Here is an 18,335-nt window from a genome sequence, read left to right as displayed (position 1 = left end):
GAAGATGCCCCTCCAAAGGGTAAAGAAAAAGAGGAGGAAGTGGATGCAGAAGAAGTTGTAGATGATACCACATCTAAGTCCCATGCAGGCGAGTCTCCTCATGCTTCTTTGGACCCTCCAGTCCTACTCCATCTTCTCTTGATAATGAAACTTCTAGAACTCTTCCCCTTAAGAAAGCTTTGCACTTCGTTTCCCTTAGCTCAAAATCAATGATAAAAGTAGTAACGTCTCTCAAAGAAAAGGAAAATGGTTCAAGTAAGTCTTTCTGATAGGGTTGTTAAACAATTTTATGGAGGACCTCAAAGGCCAAGAAATTAAAGACCACACCTAGGCTAAAGAGGACAACACTATGGGCTTGTATATATAAGTGGCCCCTCTACACAAAAAGATCCAAGCCAAGCTATGCCAAGAGGCTTCAACATTACAAAGATTAGTTTGAAACCATCTAGGAGAGATGGAGATGTGCATAACTTGCAGGTAACAACTTCAAAGTTCGGAGAAAAGACAACAATAGATGAACAAGATAAAGATGAATTAGAAAAAGTGGTGAAGGTTCTGACTGATTGTTTGAAGTCTTCATTGATCCATTCCCTTAAGTGATAAGTTAGGAAAGTGTTGGCTTTGACCCAAATTCAGTTGTTGGAAAGGAAATTGTTAGTAAGGTTTAAAAAAATACAAATTACATGGTAAGATCTTGAGGATTGGGTGAAAGATATCATGATCAAAGGAGCCATATATTTCTAGGGCATGAGGAAAGTCTATGATGATATTGAATTTCTTCAACAGGTCATTGATGCAAAATTATGAACATTAAATATGAAGAATCCGTGTGGCAACAAGCAAATAATGAGTTGAAGGAAACCCTTGAGCTCAAGTTAGATAAAGTAGTTGCAAAGTAGATTCTTTTTTCCAAGTGCCGATGATACCAGATATATCATGATGAGAAAGGGCATAAATACGATGGATAGGATGAGATATATTTGTTAATGTCCAACAAAAGATCAACAAGAGGTTCCAAGAAATTGCAAAAACCCGACCAAGATAAAGCCTACAACAGGAACACCAAACGATGTTTGGGGATAGAAAACATAATAAAAGAAAGAGCTTGCAAACTAAAAAGAAACTGAACCACTCGACTAGTTGCTTCAAGCAACTAGGAAGAAATCTAGGACAAAAGGGTAGGGCCCAGGGTAGGAAGAGACTCTAAGGCATCGCCAAAAACCTCTGGAAGAAGGGGAGGAAGGCTATAGCAGCATGGAGGATCTGCGAGGATGCACTACTTTGAGGGGCTCAGAAGGGGGATCACGAGGCCGCTTGGCGCCCTGTGCAGGGAAGATTGTCATGAAGAATGAGGTGATGAGCTGATCAAAGTGCGGTCTTGTTGGGAAACACTGCTATAAAGTGTGGTTTGGAGCCTCAAGGTATCTTGAAGATGGAGAGAAAGGTACTTCCAGTCTGTATATCTGAGAAAGGAGAGGAGAGATTGAGTCTCCCTAAACACGTTGTAGGACCTCCGTTTGATCTCATAGTAGATGCGACAACAAAAAATGAAGTGAGTCTCTGTCTCAGCCACCCCATGTCACAAATTTGGCAATCTTGTCATCTCTTAGTAAATGATGGTCAGATTGAAGGTGGAGCCTATGCGAACCCACTCTGAAAGAGCCAAGAAAGATATAGCGCACATATGACCATTAGTGGAATAAATAAGAGGGACAAAAAATGATCCCATCTTGAATATCCAAATAGTGCTCAACATAGAAAGCCATTCTCGGGCTCAATCCCTCTCGGGGTTAATCCAAGTAGCAAGGGTGTATAATCTACAGATATCCATTATGATGTGGATGTTCAATTCTTGTCGAGGCAATAAAAGATGAGCGTGAGCATCTAAAGAGTACTGGAAAGGAGGAAGGCGATTGATGTTAATCCTGACAGATGCCAGAAGAGCCAAAACCTGAGTGAACCAACAATGAGCCCGCCCCATGGGGTCCGAGCGTGTAATATCCTTTGAGGAGTAGTAGGCAAGGTAGGAGTATTTGTGACGCCCCTTGGAGGAGTCCGTGATGCATTGAAGGCGATGTAGGAACTGGACCCAATTGAAGATGGTGCTAAGCCTCAAAGGATGGGTCTCAAACTAAGCTAGGACAATACTTTGCGAACTATCACTAATACATTTGGCATCGATTTGCGACAGCCAAGTGTCGGAATTGCGACGCAAATGTGTTGCCATTGCGACGGCAGTAGACGTCGTTGTTTTTTAGTCGCAAATTACGTCTATTCTTGGACGTCGCAATTTGGACGCCTATCCGTCGCAAGCTCAACATTCTATCCCATCATTGCTCCCGTCGCAATGGATGTGGTTCCGGTCGCAATTCCGACGTCTTCACCATGCATTGCGACGGGGGTGGCGTCGGCATCTGCCCACGGGTTCGCTGAGGCGGGAGCCTTTACAGTTCTTCCGTGGGTGTCGCACTTGCGACGTCCATGGAAACTTGCGACGGTGTTGTCGACACTGCTGGCCGTCGCAATGTTTGCAAATGTGTTGCAATTGCGACGTAAAATCATCAATTGCGACGACGCGCTATGCACGCGACGCTTATTTTGTCGCAATGCGCGTGTGGATGTCGCAATTGCGACGTTCGTGGTTAGCAATATGGCGAGGCCACTGTGTTGGCGACGCCAACTGCCGTCGCCGCCACAAGCATCATCTTCAGCTGCTAGCTCTAGCAATGTGTTCGCAGTCATGTCGAGCAGTTGTATTGCTCCTTCATCAAATGCGGTTGCCCATAGCTCCCCAGTGTGGTCTTGGAATTATAAGTGGACCATGTAGCTATAATTGCATTCCGTAAATTGCTTGTCGCATTTTTTACCGTACCATTCTTCATTTGCATTTTCAGACAACTTTTTCTTGCATTGCTTTCCTGCCACTTGGTTGGGGCAAGCCGGGTAGGATAGCTTGTCTGTGTTGACCTCTATAATGGTTGCTTTCATGATGCACTTTATAGCACAAGTAGAACGCACAGTTTGATCATGTATGTCATGAATTGTCATTCTCAATACTGCAAGAGGTTGTGGGGTGTAGCTAATCGATGGCTCACCGTTGTCCTTAACATTGTCATCGAACCATGACTTTAACTCCGCGGTCTCTGGAATTTTGGAGATTGATCATCAGTTGTGTATTACCTGTGGTGTTGAGTACTCTTCCATTGAACTCAGTAACACGGCCTCCCTTAACCACTAGAACTGTAGTGTCTTGCAAGTAGTAGCTTTGTTGCAATTCACTGCCCACTTGCTCGGCTGCTGAGCCCCAAAGCGTCAGATCAATGGGCCTACGAGTCATATCAAGCAATTGGATGGCGCGCCGAGAAACTTCCATTCCATTTGCTCTTCTTATCGTGGAGGTTGGTTGTACACATATTGTTTGCCGGTGCCCTGTTGTTGCTCCCTCGGCTGGTGTTGGAGATGGTAACGACATCCTCTCGATCTTCTAACTCCATTACGCGGCTAAATGAAATATATATTCTCGCCTTTTTGCTACCCATGCTTCTAGAATTTATACTTTTTACTATAACATTGTAATTCTCATAAGGTGTAGCTTGCTAAAGAATCACTGGTACGAGGATGAAGCTCCATGGGTTGTGCCAATAGAGATATATACAAGCTTGCTTTAATCTATATCAATAACCAAGTGTCAAATTAAATCATAGTAACAGGAATCAGACATTGAAGTTAATGAATTACAGGACCATACTATCTTAAACAGAAGAACAGAACACACACATCATTATATGTAAAATTGAGCTTTGTACATGAATATTTTATGATCAATAAAATATATTTTTGCTGGTGTGGCTGAGTTTTCCCCTTCCTATCGAAGAGTTTTCCTAGGATAAAAATGCTTTTAGTGTTCAGTGAATTGTTTATGCTTTTTTATTGCTGTTTATCTCTATTTCTGGGCTAAAACATCAACAGAGGCAATAGGAGACCTATTCATTTTTTGCTTCCTACATTTTTGGTTAGATTACAGGCTGCCTTTTATATTGGATGGGCCGGGCTTACACTTTTTTCTTATGGAACTTGGATCATCTTTAAATGTGTCCAATTATTATTATTACATCACAAATTTGACTCATTTTCATTATCATCATGGGTCTTTTTTTTTTTTTGGTTAAAGGTGGCAAGGGGGTGAGTATTCGTGCTTGTGCTTAGCTTGGACACTATTGGAGTCATTTCAATCTCTATGATGGTTGATTGTTGGAGTAATCAGAAACACAAGAGGATGGATAAGGAGTCACGAATAGGGAGGCAGATAGAAGCATTCCACTAGGTAGAGCACCCCATGCTAGAAATCCAATTTTCCTGCCACTTGGGTCCAAGAGGACGAGTCTCCGCTTTTGGGCTTAGTGTGAGAATTGCTTTGGGCCAACCTGTCATGCTCCCTGATTCCAATTGTATGGTGATTGGATGCTGTGAAATAAATTTAGATGTGGCATGAATAGGGAGGGTAGATACCAACACTCCACTAGGTAGGCCGCCTCTTGCTTGATGTCCTATGTGCTTGCTAGTTGGGGCCAAGAGGGCGAGGGTCCGCGCTTGGTCTTAGTGCGAGGATTGTTTCAGGCCAATCTATCATGCTCCCTTCTTCAAATGTGAACTCTAATAAAAAGATGGGTTTAATGAACTATACTTCAAATATTTTTCTAGAAGGGTTGCGGGATCTCAACCAGATTTATCTTGATAAAGTCTTTTTATGTAACCTGCAATAGTTATATATTCTACAAGAAAAGTGTGCAAGATATAGTGCAAGAATTATATGTTTACTACATTGAAATGTTTGTAGATAATGGGAAAAAAATTGTCATGTGTGAAAGTTATGATGGTGTTACAATGATTTTTTTTTTGGAGGATGGGTGTGTTTTCACAAAAAAATATCAAACATGTATTTATGATATGCAGTATTTCAAAATTATGCATAAGGGCAAAGAAATACATTGCATTAGCTCAGAACTAGAATGTATTTAACTTCTAAGTCAAACCCTCAAAATCAATCAAAAACTACAAAAGGTAAATGCCAAGCAACAAAGAAACACTTGTCAGATGAGCCAGTAAGGCTGGCTGCTATGATGTACGATCCATGAGGGGGTTGTAGTTCTTAATGAAAAAGTCTAGCTTTGTTTTAACTCCTAATTTGGTTCAGTTGTTCCACATCAAATACATCAGCCATTACAAAGACTCTCAATTAATTATTTTAGCATTAATTGGTGCCATAGAATTATGAGACTGCTAATGTCCCAAAAAATTTCAACCAATTTGTTTTTAGTACAATTTGCCCTATAAAAGCCATGGGACCAGCTGATTTATGAGTCTCTTGAACTTCTTAACAGTTTAAGTGGCTCCCCTCTCTTCATGGGACTATACCCTAAGTAGTTGCGATTTCTGCATAGGGGTATAAAAACTTGTTTTTGTTTGTTTTTTACAGTATTCACTAAGATGATTTGCCTACAAATGACATAGGAAGCTACAAAAATGATGTTACTTCTATTTTTGAAATGAAAATTGTGTGTGAAAGATTTGCATAGCTTTTTGACAGTTTGTGGTAATTTTGCTCATATATTTGAGTACCTCAAGGAGGCACAAAATGCTCATTAGGCTTCACAAGTTTTGTTTACCATCTTTTACAATTCAGAAGAACCAGTGTTGTGCAATTTGAAAGCTAAATTCATAATAAAGTGCTCTCGATTGATCCATTTCTACTCAGCTTATATAGGCAATGGTGATGTAATAGCAATCACAAACAGTGACATGGAAAGGAGAAATGTTGTGCTTATTGTGACGGGCCAAACAAAATGAATTGCTAGTGATGTATTTGCGTTTGAAAAGAATCACTGTGTTTTTAGATGAAGAGCTTGTGGAGTTCTTGTCAGATTTGGAGGCAAGAAGTCAACAAGTTTGATTTTCCTCCTTACTAGCTAATGCTAAGGGGAAAAAAATTATTGACAAAATGTGGGCCAAAATTCTGGAAAAAATTGGGAAAATCCTGATCAACGTTTTTTTGGGAAAATATCTTGATTTTTTAAAGAAAATATAATATATGACAAATATTATGTATGGAATAATTAACTTATATTAAGAGTGATATATATATATATCTTATTATATATATTGTTATATAACAATTATAATATATTGAGGGTATATTACTTGTATTATAACTATAACTAATATAAGTTAATATGTTAAAGAGACATGTCTCTTTATTTCACAGTTATATTCATTCATATAGTAACTTGAAACACACATAAAGGATCCACAAGTGCTATTACAAGTTACAGAATAGTTGATCCTATTTCACTAACATGGTATCAGAGCAGTGTTGCGATCAAGACAGCAAATCAGAGATCTAGTATCACAACAGATCATTTCCCAGGAATAATAGAATCACATGCCTGAAATAATGATGGAGAACTTCTAAACCACTGGAATAACTATATCTCTGACTCACCTTGTGGGGCATCAACTTTGTAATAGGAACCAACGATGGAAGATTACTGGGTTAGAACTTGATATGTATCAATAGAAAGGAATGAAGAACATTGTGTACGTAGTGAATCATGATATACATAACGTGTTATACAACTATGAGGATGAAGGAAGATGTCATAGTAGTTTCAGTGAGTAGCTGTCTTCTATGCAAAGCAAGTATTGTTACCAAAACTACTTACCATGTCACCTGCAAAGGCAATGAAAAGATTAAGATCTAAAGTATGCGGTGGGAGTATGCAGTGGAAATGATCTGCATAGGGCCTCTTAGAGCACTCTACGATTACAGATCATAATTGCAATTTGTCTATGTTGATGGAGAATTTTATTTTGGTGAAGACAAAGACAATATTCAAGCATTGCTGGTACCAGATGATCGACCTCATACTTAAAACAATAACAGCCACAAAACTGTATATTGGGATGGCACATAATGAAATATTCTGGATTTATTTTGTTCTTAGCTCCTCATCTCAAGTCGTAATTTCTGGAGGACATATCGACTTTTATATATCCAATGACTTATATGAATAAAACAACAATTATATATCTCATAAAGGTAGAAGTATAATGAAATGTGATACTAATAAGGCACTGAGACTGAAAAGTTAATTATTTTGGGTGACCCATCTGCTAGGTGAACCAAATAAAGGAGCTGTGTGGTGGGACAAATGCCACAAATAAGACCTCATTCAATTAAGAGGACCGTGGCTATGATGTGCCAACACAATGGATAAAATTGCTAATCATTGACACAAATTCTCATTTATAAAATCCTTAAAGTTACCTTGACATAGCAGTAGTGAATATGCAGGGGGAGCAATTACTGTCCTTTGGGGAGCTTCTAATCTGCTTGCAAGGGATTGCATAAGATTGATAAAGCAATATTATATTGTTGACTGAACTGCTGACATCTTTGCATTTACAAGGAGTTGGGAATGAAAAAAAACATCCATTCATACAAGTACTCTAGGGTTCCCATATCAATATCAATGGGATGGAAATAATTTTAGATTTCAAATATAAATTTTAAAGGCTCTATCTTGGAAAAATATAAGGTGTGGATATGTGTGAATGAGTGAGAGTGCGTAGTGTGTGAAATAAAAAAGAAGACCAATGGAGCACAACACACGCTAGAATCGCAACATAATATGGGAGTACAGATAGTATATCCAAATTGTTGGACAAATTGGCTTAAGGGAATGTTACCAAGAGATGGGATGCATCGATTGGAGATTAAGGGCATGCATAAATATTTTCGTGAAAGAGAGTGTATGTGATATAAAATATAATACTACAACAATAACGGATAATATGGCTAATCCAAGATGATTTGATTATGTGGTATTTGTAAAACCCATTAGGAAGAGCCAAACCATCTTATCAAACTATCAATATGGCTAGTCTCTCATTCTACATACTACGACATTAACCCTTCTTGATATGTGTAACCCTTGTACTTGTGAAGTCCTTGCATAGCCATTGGAGTTCAAACGTTGTACTATGAATTGATATAAGAGTGGTGATCTCTTATGAAGCGTTGGAGTTTATGAGTGTATCACAACCTATATGGAGAATTAACACACATTCGTGTGTTTTGGGGTAGGGTGGTTATTTGAGTATATATCTTATGTTTCTTTTCTCCTCTTGTTTTCTCTTATGTCAACACTCTTCTTAATTTTTATAGATTTGGTTTTGTTGCATTATTATCTTCAACGGTCTAAGGAGGAGTTCATTATATTTTCTTCTAGTATCAATAAAGTAAATATCAAATGTCTTACATGAGGAAGTACAAACAACTTTGATAAGTATTACTTTCAACTAGCCAAAAACTATTGTTATTGACACAAAATTTTCTTGTGCATCAACAAGTTATAAGTTTTTTTAATGTTGTGATGTTGCTATCAGGATTCAATTGTGTAGTTTTCGGTCAAACTCATTGGTCTATGTTTATGAGTAGTGTTTCACAATAACTTCTTTCTCATTAGAATGAATAGAACACTAAATACTCATTGCATCTAGGTTTGCTCACGGAGGTGAAGCGTTGGGCTTTCTCGAGATGTTACCCACCCAAGCACCACTCCAACCCAAATGTTCTTAACCATGGAGTTTTTTAAAGGTTAATGTCATGCTCAAAAATCAATGCTAAAGCACACAATTTTTAAAAAAAAAGGTAATAACAAGTATCTTATTGAGCTTCACTTTGTTTCGAGAATAGTTTAATATTCTCTACTAAACAGGGCCAACCACGTGAAGGTGGAAGCTCATTTGGCCCCACCCCCCTCCCCCTAACATCACTCTACATTCCCCGTTAACATCTAACATTCATTCATTCTTTCAACCATTAATAAAATGTAACATTCAATCAATATCACATGATAACATTCAATCAATATCACATGATAACATTCATTAACACATTAGATTCGTTAACATGCAACATTCATCAATATTCTGCATTAACACATAATTCATGAACATTCATTAGCACATAATTAAATTCATTGAGACATAAAATACAGTCATTATCAATTAAGGTATGTAGTGACAATCATTTCTTTTTTTTCTTTCTATTTCTTTTTTCTATGTAAGCTCTAAGAGGAGCATCAGTGTCATCATCAATTCCCCCCTCATCAGTTGTTCTGTTCTCTGTTCTTGATGATCTCAAATTCCTATGCTGTTGCAAAGGGGGGTCCTCTGCAATAACAAATAAAAGAGTTAAATTAAAAATAATTTATTATAATTGTTACAAGTATTTAATTATTTTAAATAACATAACTGTGTCTCTTTACCTGATCTGACCACATCATTTTGTCTGGACTCAACGTCAACACGGTCATGAACATCGACCCCTCGATCCTCTACAGCTGCTATACAAAATGTTACGTTAATCCAAACACCAATTGCAATTACATATAAAAAATTTAATAGCAAATGTATACCTCCACCACTGGGATGCACATCATGCGAACCTTCGACATCCACAGATTGTGTAGAAGGATTGTCAGGCTACATTCCAACATCCTACTCATTGTTATCATTGCTTGCTTAAAACAGATATACTTACTTTATATTGGAACTTAACATCAAATAGACTAATTGGTAAAGTATTCAATTTGAAATAAATTTCATTTAGCTTATTTACCTGTGGCTCAGATGCATCAGTATTAGAACCTTCCACACTAATTTCAGCTCGTAGCCGTTCAGCCACGGCTCTATAGCCTTGTTGGAAGCCAATTCTCTTATCGTCTTCTGTGAGGCATCTCTTGAACTCTGAGCCTTGCATTTTTGCGTGGTATGGTGAATTTTACTTGCATTGTTTCATCAACCAATGGAGGGTAGTTAAAATATCAACAGCAAATCATCTATATCCATCACAATATAATAGGAGAAAAATCGAGCAGTTTTGATGGAGCAATCTACTATATAAATGTTGTGTGTTTGTATGCTTTGCTTGTACCAACATATTTTCTCCAAATTCTTAAGTTGGGTAAGAGTTAGTTCAGCTCTTTGGAAATAAAAATGGCTGCAAGTGCTGCTGCATTCCCTCATTCTTTCAATCACTGCCTTTATTCTCAACTATTGGAGGAAAATTCAGTCAAGGGTGAGATTTTAAATAATGTCATATTAGTGAATCACAAGTTTTTTTCACTAATCTAGATTGCAGAGTCTTGACTTCAATTGTTGAATTGTTTATATTAAATATGAAAATCCACTACTGTTATTATATTCTATTGACCTATTTATAATTGATGAGCTAAATAAGAGAGTCCTAGCATTTCCCTTCACATTATATAAAAAATTTGATACAATTTTTCATTTACTAATACTTACAACTCTTGCTTGAAGTTTCGAAAAACCACCAGAGCCGAGCTTGTGTGTCCCGTGCTTTTCTAGTCTTGCCTTTGTTGCCTTTGATGTGTCAGGCAATCTATGAAAAGTTTGAAATATGTTAGATAGTATAAATATGGAGGTTAATTAGTACATAATTAGATTCTCAACAGTATCACATACCTTGTTGTACTCTCCACTGGTGTAATATTATTTTTCTTGTCAGCTTTATACTTTCCATCCAAAAATCAGAGCCTGCCACTCAGCCTCAGGAACATAGGGCAGACGCTCGTACCTGGGGTTATCCCGTAAATTTTTTCTGTACTGGTCCCTAATATACTTCAAACGTAAACCAGCTTTTTCAAGGAGCTTGTTTCTCTCGAATGCACGAGGTCCAAAGAGTTGGGTCATGCTCTCTATAAGATCATCCTTCAATTGTTTGCGTTGGTGATTCCACCTTTTAAGTAAAAAAAAACATGTTAGACTCATAAATGAAGTGAAGCTACCTTTAATATAGTTCAAGAAATGGACGAAAAGGCAAACTATTATAGCAATGATATGAAATCAAAATAGTGGTTTGGGATTTTAGTTAGGATATGATGTTCCACTAGGTACGCATGGTGGGCCCAAATATTCGCAAACACTCATCACCAAGTTTTCTCCAAAAAAGATCATTCCCTACAAAACAATCATGGGATCATTAGTCGATGAAGAGTGATCAAAAACTAAATTACTATTATATCACTATAGAATAATAATAACTTTAAAGTACCTGGAACTTTGGCTACTTTTAATGGAATGCCTTCATCGTCGCTGACGATCAATGTGACATCCTTCACCGTTCCCGTACTAGGAACATAGGAACATCCAGGAAATGATGTTGCAGGTCCTATTGCAAAAAGTTTCATAAGTTTCATAAGTCTTTGTCATGATCGAAGTATAAAAGAACAAATGATAATTGATGTTATAAAGTTGTAAAAAAGAAACTGTTTGTTGCTGTCATAAGAGAGAAAAAGAGGGATTTGTGTACCAGCAGATGGTGCAACAGTTGATGCATGTAAGTTGCGTGTTGCTGACTCAGCAGTTGGAAAGAGATTTGTGGTTGTCTTGGATGGAGGTGGCATCATCGTAGGATTCAATTGATGTGAAGTTGAAGAAAAAATTGTTAGAGCATGCATAAATATAGAACGCGTGGACTAGCATGGACAAGATTGTTAGAGCATTAAAAAAAAGGATTGTTCGAGCATGTATTGTCAATGATTATGATCATTCCTATATATATTCAGTGGAAAACAGAAGTGGGGAATGGAACATGCGATCTACCTGAACCACCTGCAGCACCCTCATCATGGGAACGGGGCTCGAAATCAAGCAAAAAACTCTGTAAAGACAACGCATCCATATTTTAATTAATGCCATAAAAGAGCATAACATAAAAACCATTATTGAACTCTTGTTATAATTAAAAATTTCATTAATACTTAATTTTAAGGACTCAGAGGTGTGCAACAATTCAGATGCCCTATCTTTTATTTGTTGAGTCATAGGCTTTATGGTTGCCAAACGTAGAATTGTTTGCAATATACAAATGTAGTGTATCCCACTCTCGAGCACCTGTACAAAAAAAAAATAGACAACTTACAACCGATTTACTTTGAATATTAAGAAATAATTTATTACAATAACATCTTATAATTTATTACCTCTCACTTTCTTCAATGTACCTTTCCCCATCAAGTACTTCCCTTCTAATTTTTTAAAAGGCTCGAGATCCCAAATGCGATCTACATGGATATTTGATGCAAACTTAGGAAGATATTCAGTAATGTACACCATAGTCTGGTATACCATATATCCCTCTACCATAGAACCCTCAGGATGTGCTCTTTGTCGAACCAAAGCCTTCAAAGATTTCAAATGCCTCTCAACCATCCACATTGACCTAGTGTGTACAAGTCCACACAATTCAATCTCTTCAACTAGGTGTATGAGGTAGTGTTCCTGTGCATTGAAAAAAGTTGGAGGTAGACACTTTTGCATTTCACATAGTAAATGAGGAATTCTTCTCTTCCAATAGTTTATATCTTCTTTATGGATTGCTTTAGATGACAACCACCTACATTAAGAGATTCAAATCACAAAAAATATATAGATATGAGACTTTACAAAATAATATACAATAGATTACATAGCAAGAAAAACAAATCACGAATATAATAAATATATACAACAAATTGAACAGATATTACTGCTTATTTCATATATTTTCTAAGATCGTATATCACTTGTTTGATGTTATTGTTGAAGTGCTCTGGGAGAGATAGAGGAAGCATGTACTGCAGTAATAATAAACCAATCATTTCATTGTTTTCTAACATAACATAACGAACAATTCACGTAGTTTATGAATATATTGTAAATACAAAAGAACATAACTTACCTTGACGAAAGTATGCCAATCATGCGTTTTGAGCCCTGGCCTAAATTCACTTTTTTTTGATATGAGATTGTTTATGTTCGCAGCAAATCCTGTGGGAAATCAAATTTTTTGTATGACTTCTTTTATGGCATCACTTTGCTGCTCCGTTAATAATCATGGAAGGGCACTTATATTAATTTGATCTCTGTTGCTATTTGAGTGAATGAAATTTTTCAATGCATGATTGGATTCATGTATGTCATTACAAATTTTGACAATTTTTTCTTTGTCACGCCTTCCATCCAATATTTTCCACAATGTCTCTGTTATATTCTTTCCAATATGCATAGTATCAAACAAATGCACAATTTGTAAGTGCTCGTAGTAGGGCAACCTACTAAATTGTCTGGGATAGCTTTTTAGTCCCTTTGGAAGGTTGTCAGTATTGCCTTGACGACCTTCACGATCATCAATTACACAATTAGTCAACAAAAATCACAATAGAAATATATAAATTACAAACATAAACCATTAGGTGGAACAACATTACCTCGACGATTAATTCTATTATATTCCAACTTCCATAGGCGAGGTGTCATTCTTCGTGGCTTTGATGTAGTCTCTTCTTTCCCATTGAAAAGATGTTTTTTCGTACTTCGATACTTATGATTCCTGTGGAGGAAGTGTCTACACTCATCAAACACCTGCTTTCCTAAACTTTTTGAATGACGAGATTTCATCTTTGGACCACAAACTGGACATGCAAATTTTCCCCTTGTTTGAAGACCTACAAGATAATGATGTAATTGGATTATTAAATATGTTGATTTTTATAATTAGAATTATTGTGCGCAACTTGAATTCACTATAACATACCACAAAAATGTGTTAGCCTTGGGGCATCATGTATTGTCCATGCAAGTATTGCATGGAATTGAAATTGTCTTTGTCGTATTGGTCTAGACACGTCATACATAGTGACACCGTTCCATAACTCCACCAACTCGTCGATAAGAGGCTCAATATATACATTCATATCTTTTACTTGATATTTACCTACTTGAATGAACAGTAACATTACATAGTTATTGTGACCGTTTTATTGCAAGATTTGTAAGTACGTGTAAATTAATAACTATCAAATGATAAGATACTTGGAACAATCATTGCCAACATAATGTGCTCCCTCTTTATTGACATCCACGGAGGAATGTTATTGTTGATAACAAAAACAGGCCACACCGAGTAAACAGATCTCATCTCTCCAAATGGATTGACACCGTCCGCTGCCAATGAAAGCCTGAGATTACGAGGTTCTTCTTTGAAGTGTTTCCACTTTTCCTCTATGTGCATAAATGCCGAACCATCCGTAGGGATTCGAATAATGTCATCTCGACTTCTATCGCGTGCATGATAATCCATAAATTGAGCCAAGCTACTACACCTGAATAATTGTCGCATCCGTGGAATAATGGGGATGTAACGAAGAACCTTTTGAGGCACCTTTTTTGTTAGTCGATCTGTTCGATATCTACTCGTATGACATACAGGGCATTGTGTTGCAAATTCATGTTCTTTATAATATATAATATGATCATTGGGACAAGCATGTATTGCTTCATACTCCATTCCAATATCTTTCATAACAGCAGTTAATTCTCGATATGAGCAAGGTAGAATATTTGATGATGGTAACAGAAACTCGCTTATCAATCTACAACAAAAAATATAAGTTGTTAATATAAACAATATTAGTGGTACATTATTCACCCTTTGTTAACTATAAAGACATATATGACATACCTTAACATACGTGACATTGTTATGTTGGATAAACCATTCATAACCTTCAAGTTCAACAACAACAATACAGCAGAGAGAAGAGTTGTTTGGGAGTCTTTGTATAGGGGCTCGTATGCCTTCTGAAGTAGAGGTACATCGAGGCTATCATCATCATCATGATCAGATACGCTTGGACTAGATGTGTCATGGATCGATGTATTTATACCATCCTCTTCAATTGTGTTTTCTAGCGCATGATCGTCATCTTCCATGGGATCATTATCTTCACCTTGGATATTTGCACCTCCATGTTCCTCCACTTCGAAAACCATATTCTTCGGATTGTTGTGGTTCATATCATGTACTTCCCTGGGAAGATCAACCTATATAAAATTGATTAACATAAATAAACCATGATCATCAACTCATCATCAAGTGATTTCATATGTATATAAATTGTTAAAATGATATAATGAACGACTTACCAGTGGATGATAGTCATGCCCCCCTTCAATGTGACCATTCTCTCTACAATGTCTCTTAACTGTTTTGATTAGCAATCTTCTACAGATTAAGCCCTTACAAATATTGCAAGGACAATAACATTTTCCATCACCTTTTCTTTTCAAGTTAGACCACAATCTAGCGATTGTCTCCCTGTTTTGTTCTTCACTTATATTATCTGACATGATCGTTCTTTGCAGGAAGCAAAAATCGGGTTATGAAAACTTTGGTCTACAACTTTCACAAACTAAGCAAAACTGTCGAAAGTACACAAATCTTCTTAGACCTAGCTAAATACTTTAATATTTTAAAAATACTTTCTTTGACTTTATTCCTAAGATTATTTGTAAAACTTTGACCAACCGCTTGAAGGTCTTATTTCAAGAGACCTTACAACATTAAGCCATTAAAAGCAATTTCAAAACATATAAGCTAAAAGTCTAGTTAAAATATACATTAGAATTAAAAAAAAACAATTTTCATACCCGAGCGCGCGGCTATAACTCGTGCAATGGCCTTCTTGCTTAGCTGTAGAAGCTCTCCAGCAATCAAATTATACAAACTACAAGGCCTAACAAAAATTTGAAAACATATAAGCTACAAGTCTAGTTAAAATATACATTAGATTAGATTCAACAATAGCAAGCAATGTTATTCAGAATTAGATTCAACAAACCTTAGCAGTGTAAATAGCCATCTCCTCTAAACTGGACTCCAGACACGAGGGGGCATTCACATACTCTTCCCCTAAAGGTATCCTGAAGAACAAAAGCCACGATTCTTGAGTTTGTGAATTGCACCTCGAGATGAATGAAGCTTAAAGGGAATGAAAATTGTTTTCATACATTTAAATCAGGATGTAATATTTATTCATAAGTATATACCTTGCAAGCACTTAAAATTGTTGTTATATGTGTACAAATCAATCAATCAGAATGGGTTGAAATCAGTGCATCTTACTTCAACATTTCATGTAACACAGCCAAATCCAAAAGAAATCTCGCAGACAAACTACCTGAGATTTATAACCTTTATCTTCCAATATCCAATGGCTCCTTATAGGCGTTAATAGAAAGAAGCCAACTGTCAAAAACTGTGGCAGTGATAAACATTTTGAAAAATAAAATTGTATTAGGTATAAATAAAAAACAGTGAAGAATGGTGTAGACTTGTAGCCAGAAGATAACACAATGAAAATTGATGAGCTCTTTGTTATCACCCACCTCAAAGAAACATGCATATCAACTCCAAGTGTCAAATGTCAGCTGTAAGTGCAACAATGCAAGTTTTCATTTGTGTAACTTGTTTTTCTGCTACAGTCAATGCTGATACATCCTGCTTTAACATAAATAGATTAGTCACCAAACAAATTATCAAGAGACCCTATGGTCATCGTCATGATTATTTGCTAAGCCAATTTCAACATCAAAGCCTCTAATATGAATATAGAGGATCATAACTAGATCCCATATGATTGTCATAGAGTGAGATCTGAAACATTGTGATTCAAAAAACATATACAATCTCTTCTAGAAACAACATCAAGTAAAATCTTGGATAGCAGAAAAATTGTTATGTATAACAGAAAGTTGTTTTTAATTCATCAAATAGAAGGATGTTTACCAACGAATAGTTAATATATTTTGTTGCACTGACAAGTGTGGGCGGGAAATTCTTGGGCTGCTACTCCTAAAGTCGAATATGATGATGTTGAATGCCCTGCCTCATGGAAAGTAAAATCCTATTGTGCATGTCTCCAAAGGCACCATTGGAATACATCTAATGATGTTATGAGATCTTATCTCTTTGTATTGGGTACCATCTTTGAAATACTTGATCTCTTCTCATTCCTCAGCTGATTGAGACTGCAGCCACAGTACAAATAAGTAACCAACTATTTCTGAGTTTGATTCTGCTCTAAAGGAAAATGCCAGAACCACTTCTTTTTCTATTACTGAGTTTTTCTGCATGTAATCACCAGTTTGCCAAGTTGTTTGAAGTTTGAACCATGCTCCATATATGCCAAAGTAAAATAATCAAGTATGATGCATGTGAGCGAGAGATAATTATGTAGAACCTAGATGTAGAATATAATTATGTGCATTCTCTTGCATTGATGTTTTCCTGTATCGTACATATTATTATTTTGAATTGTAATACTGATAGCATGTTCACCGTGTCTTTTCTCTGAATTTGAATATTTCTTTTCATGTTTCATTTGCCGCTTCTTTTCATAGTACCTCTGAGTTGTACTTGTTTACTTAGCAGGTTTTTAGGGTACTTGCTATTTTTAAAGTGATAAAATGTTAAGAGAGATTATGGTGATGATGAAGAGTATGCTATTACGATGCTGTCTTTTCACTTGATTTACATTCAATTTGATGCCTATTGAAAGGATTTGTTGTCTATAATAAATATCTCTTTCTATGAATGTGAATCAGTTTTCTATCACTTTCTTCAGTTTTTGCCGAGAATGAGTCGTTCTCTTACTCTTTGCTTGGTCTATTCGTTGTGTTAAATTCTATTTTTGTGGGTATCAATAAACGTTTAGAAATATTTAAGCATATATGTAGGAGACGGTTATAGTTAGTAGTAATATTAAGGATTTCAGGAGAACTGAATAAGCCCTGATTCGAAGATAACTTGATAGAATGTCCATAGTTGTGTCGTTGAACCAGACAAAATCTTGTTATTAGTGATTCCTGTAAGGTGTTAGCTAATATAAATATCTATTTCAAATACAAAAATATAATAATGTACGTGGTCTTGAGTTAGTGCCTTTCAAAATGCCTTTATTTTGATAATATTAAAACTTTGGAACTTACAGATTGCCTGCCTTGAGTAAGATGTGCCTTCTTTACAGAATCTGTTTTTACTCTGGGAGTGGGAAAAAATCGATCAGGGGTCCGAGGGCTTCCCACTCCAATAATCTCTTTTGCAAGTCACTTTGTTGCATTTGCAGGAGAGCTTTTCTTATGAACCATGGGGTGCTTTACTTCTTTATTTCTATCTACAAGACTTTCCGGATTTTCTGCAAGAAAGCTATGGCCACAATGCCTATCCAATGGAACATCCTCTGAACACAAATTTGATTCCTCTGGTTCTTGCACAGCTAAATATTTATTTAAAAAAACCTGCTTGGAAGATTTTGGTAATTCCTTTCCTGTGTATGACCATGTACCTTCACTTCCAATGTTATGCGAAAGGCTATCCTGCAATGCGCCTTTCCTTTCATTCAACCCTGTGTCGCGCGATTTCATTC

At 36.5% G+C, this 18,335-nt stretch overlaps 2 protein-coding genes and 1 long non-coding RNA gene across 4 annotated transcripts in view; 1 reads left to right on the top strand and 2 right to left on the bottom strand.

Annotated features, from left to right (window-relative positions):
* The window catches only part of LOC149576143 (Protein kinase superfamily protein), a 258,692-nt gene that overhangs the window by 59,228 nt on the left and 181,129 nt on the right, over positions 1-18,335 (top strand). The window lies entirely within an intron of this gene.
* Positions 9,042-9,823, bottom strand: LOC149576145 (uncharacterized). The gene is made up of 4 exons (XM_089814781.1): positions 9,683-9,823; positions 9,480-9,546; positions 9,330-9,404; positions 9,042-9,234 (listed from the first exon to the last, which is right to left on the bottom strand). The coding sequence occupies exons 1-4, from the start codon at positions 9,821-9,823 to the stop codon at positions 9,089-9,091; spliced, it is 429 nt and encodes a 142-aa protein (XP_089670907.1). The 3' UTR covers positions 9,042-9,088.
* Positions 10,328-10,615, bottom strand: LOC149576144 (uncharacterized). The gene is made up of 2 exons (XR_016356457.1): positions 10,552-10,615; positions 10,328-10,468 (listed from the first exon to the last, which is right to left on the bottom strand). It is a non-coding gene; the product is annotated as an uncharacterized LOC149576144 (long non-coding RNA).

This window comes from Cupressus sempervirens, chromosome 1, assembly GCF_028749045.1.
Source record: "Cupressus sempervirens isolate cs-2001-9-10 chromosome 1, ASM2874904v1, whole genome shotgun sequence".
NCBI classification, from domain to species: domain Eukaryota; kingdom Viridiplantae; phylum Streptophyta; class Pinopsida; order Cupressales; family Cupressaceae; genus Cupressus; species Cupressus sempervirens.
The sequence above is the reverse complement of the archived record's forward strand: the minus strand, read 5'-3'. Positions and strand labels throughout refer to the sequence as shown.

Coding starts and splice junctions, on each gene's coding strand:
- LOC149576145 (XM_089814781.1), bottom strand. CDS start 9,823: ATGCAAGGCTCAGAGTTCAAGAGATGCCTCACAGAAGACGATAAGAGA. Junction 9,547..9,682: donor CTGATGCATCTGAGCCACAG/GTAAATAAGCTA, acceptor GTTGGAATGTAG/CCTGACAATCCTTCTACACA. Junction 9,405..9,479: donor TGTGCATCCCAGTGGTGGAG/GTATACATTTGC, acceptor TTTGTATAGCAG/CTGTAGAGGATCGAGGGGTC.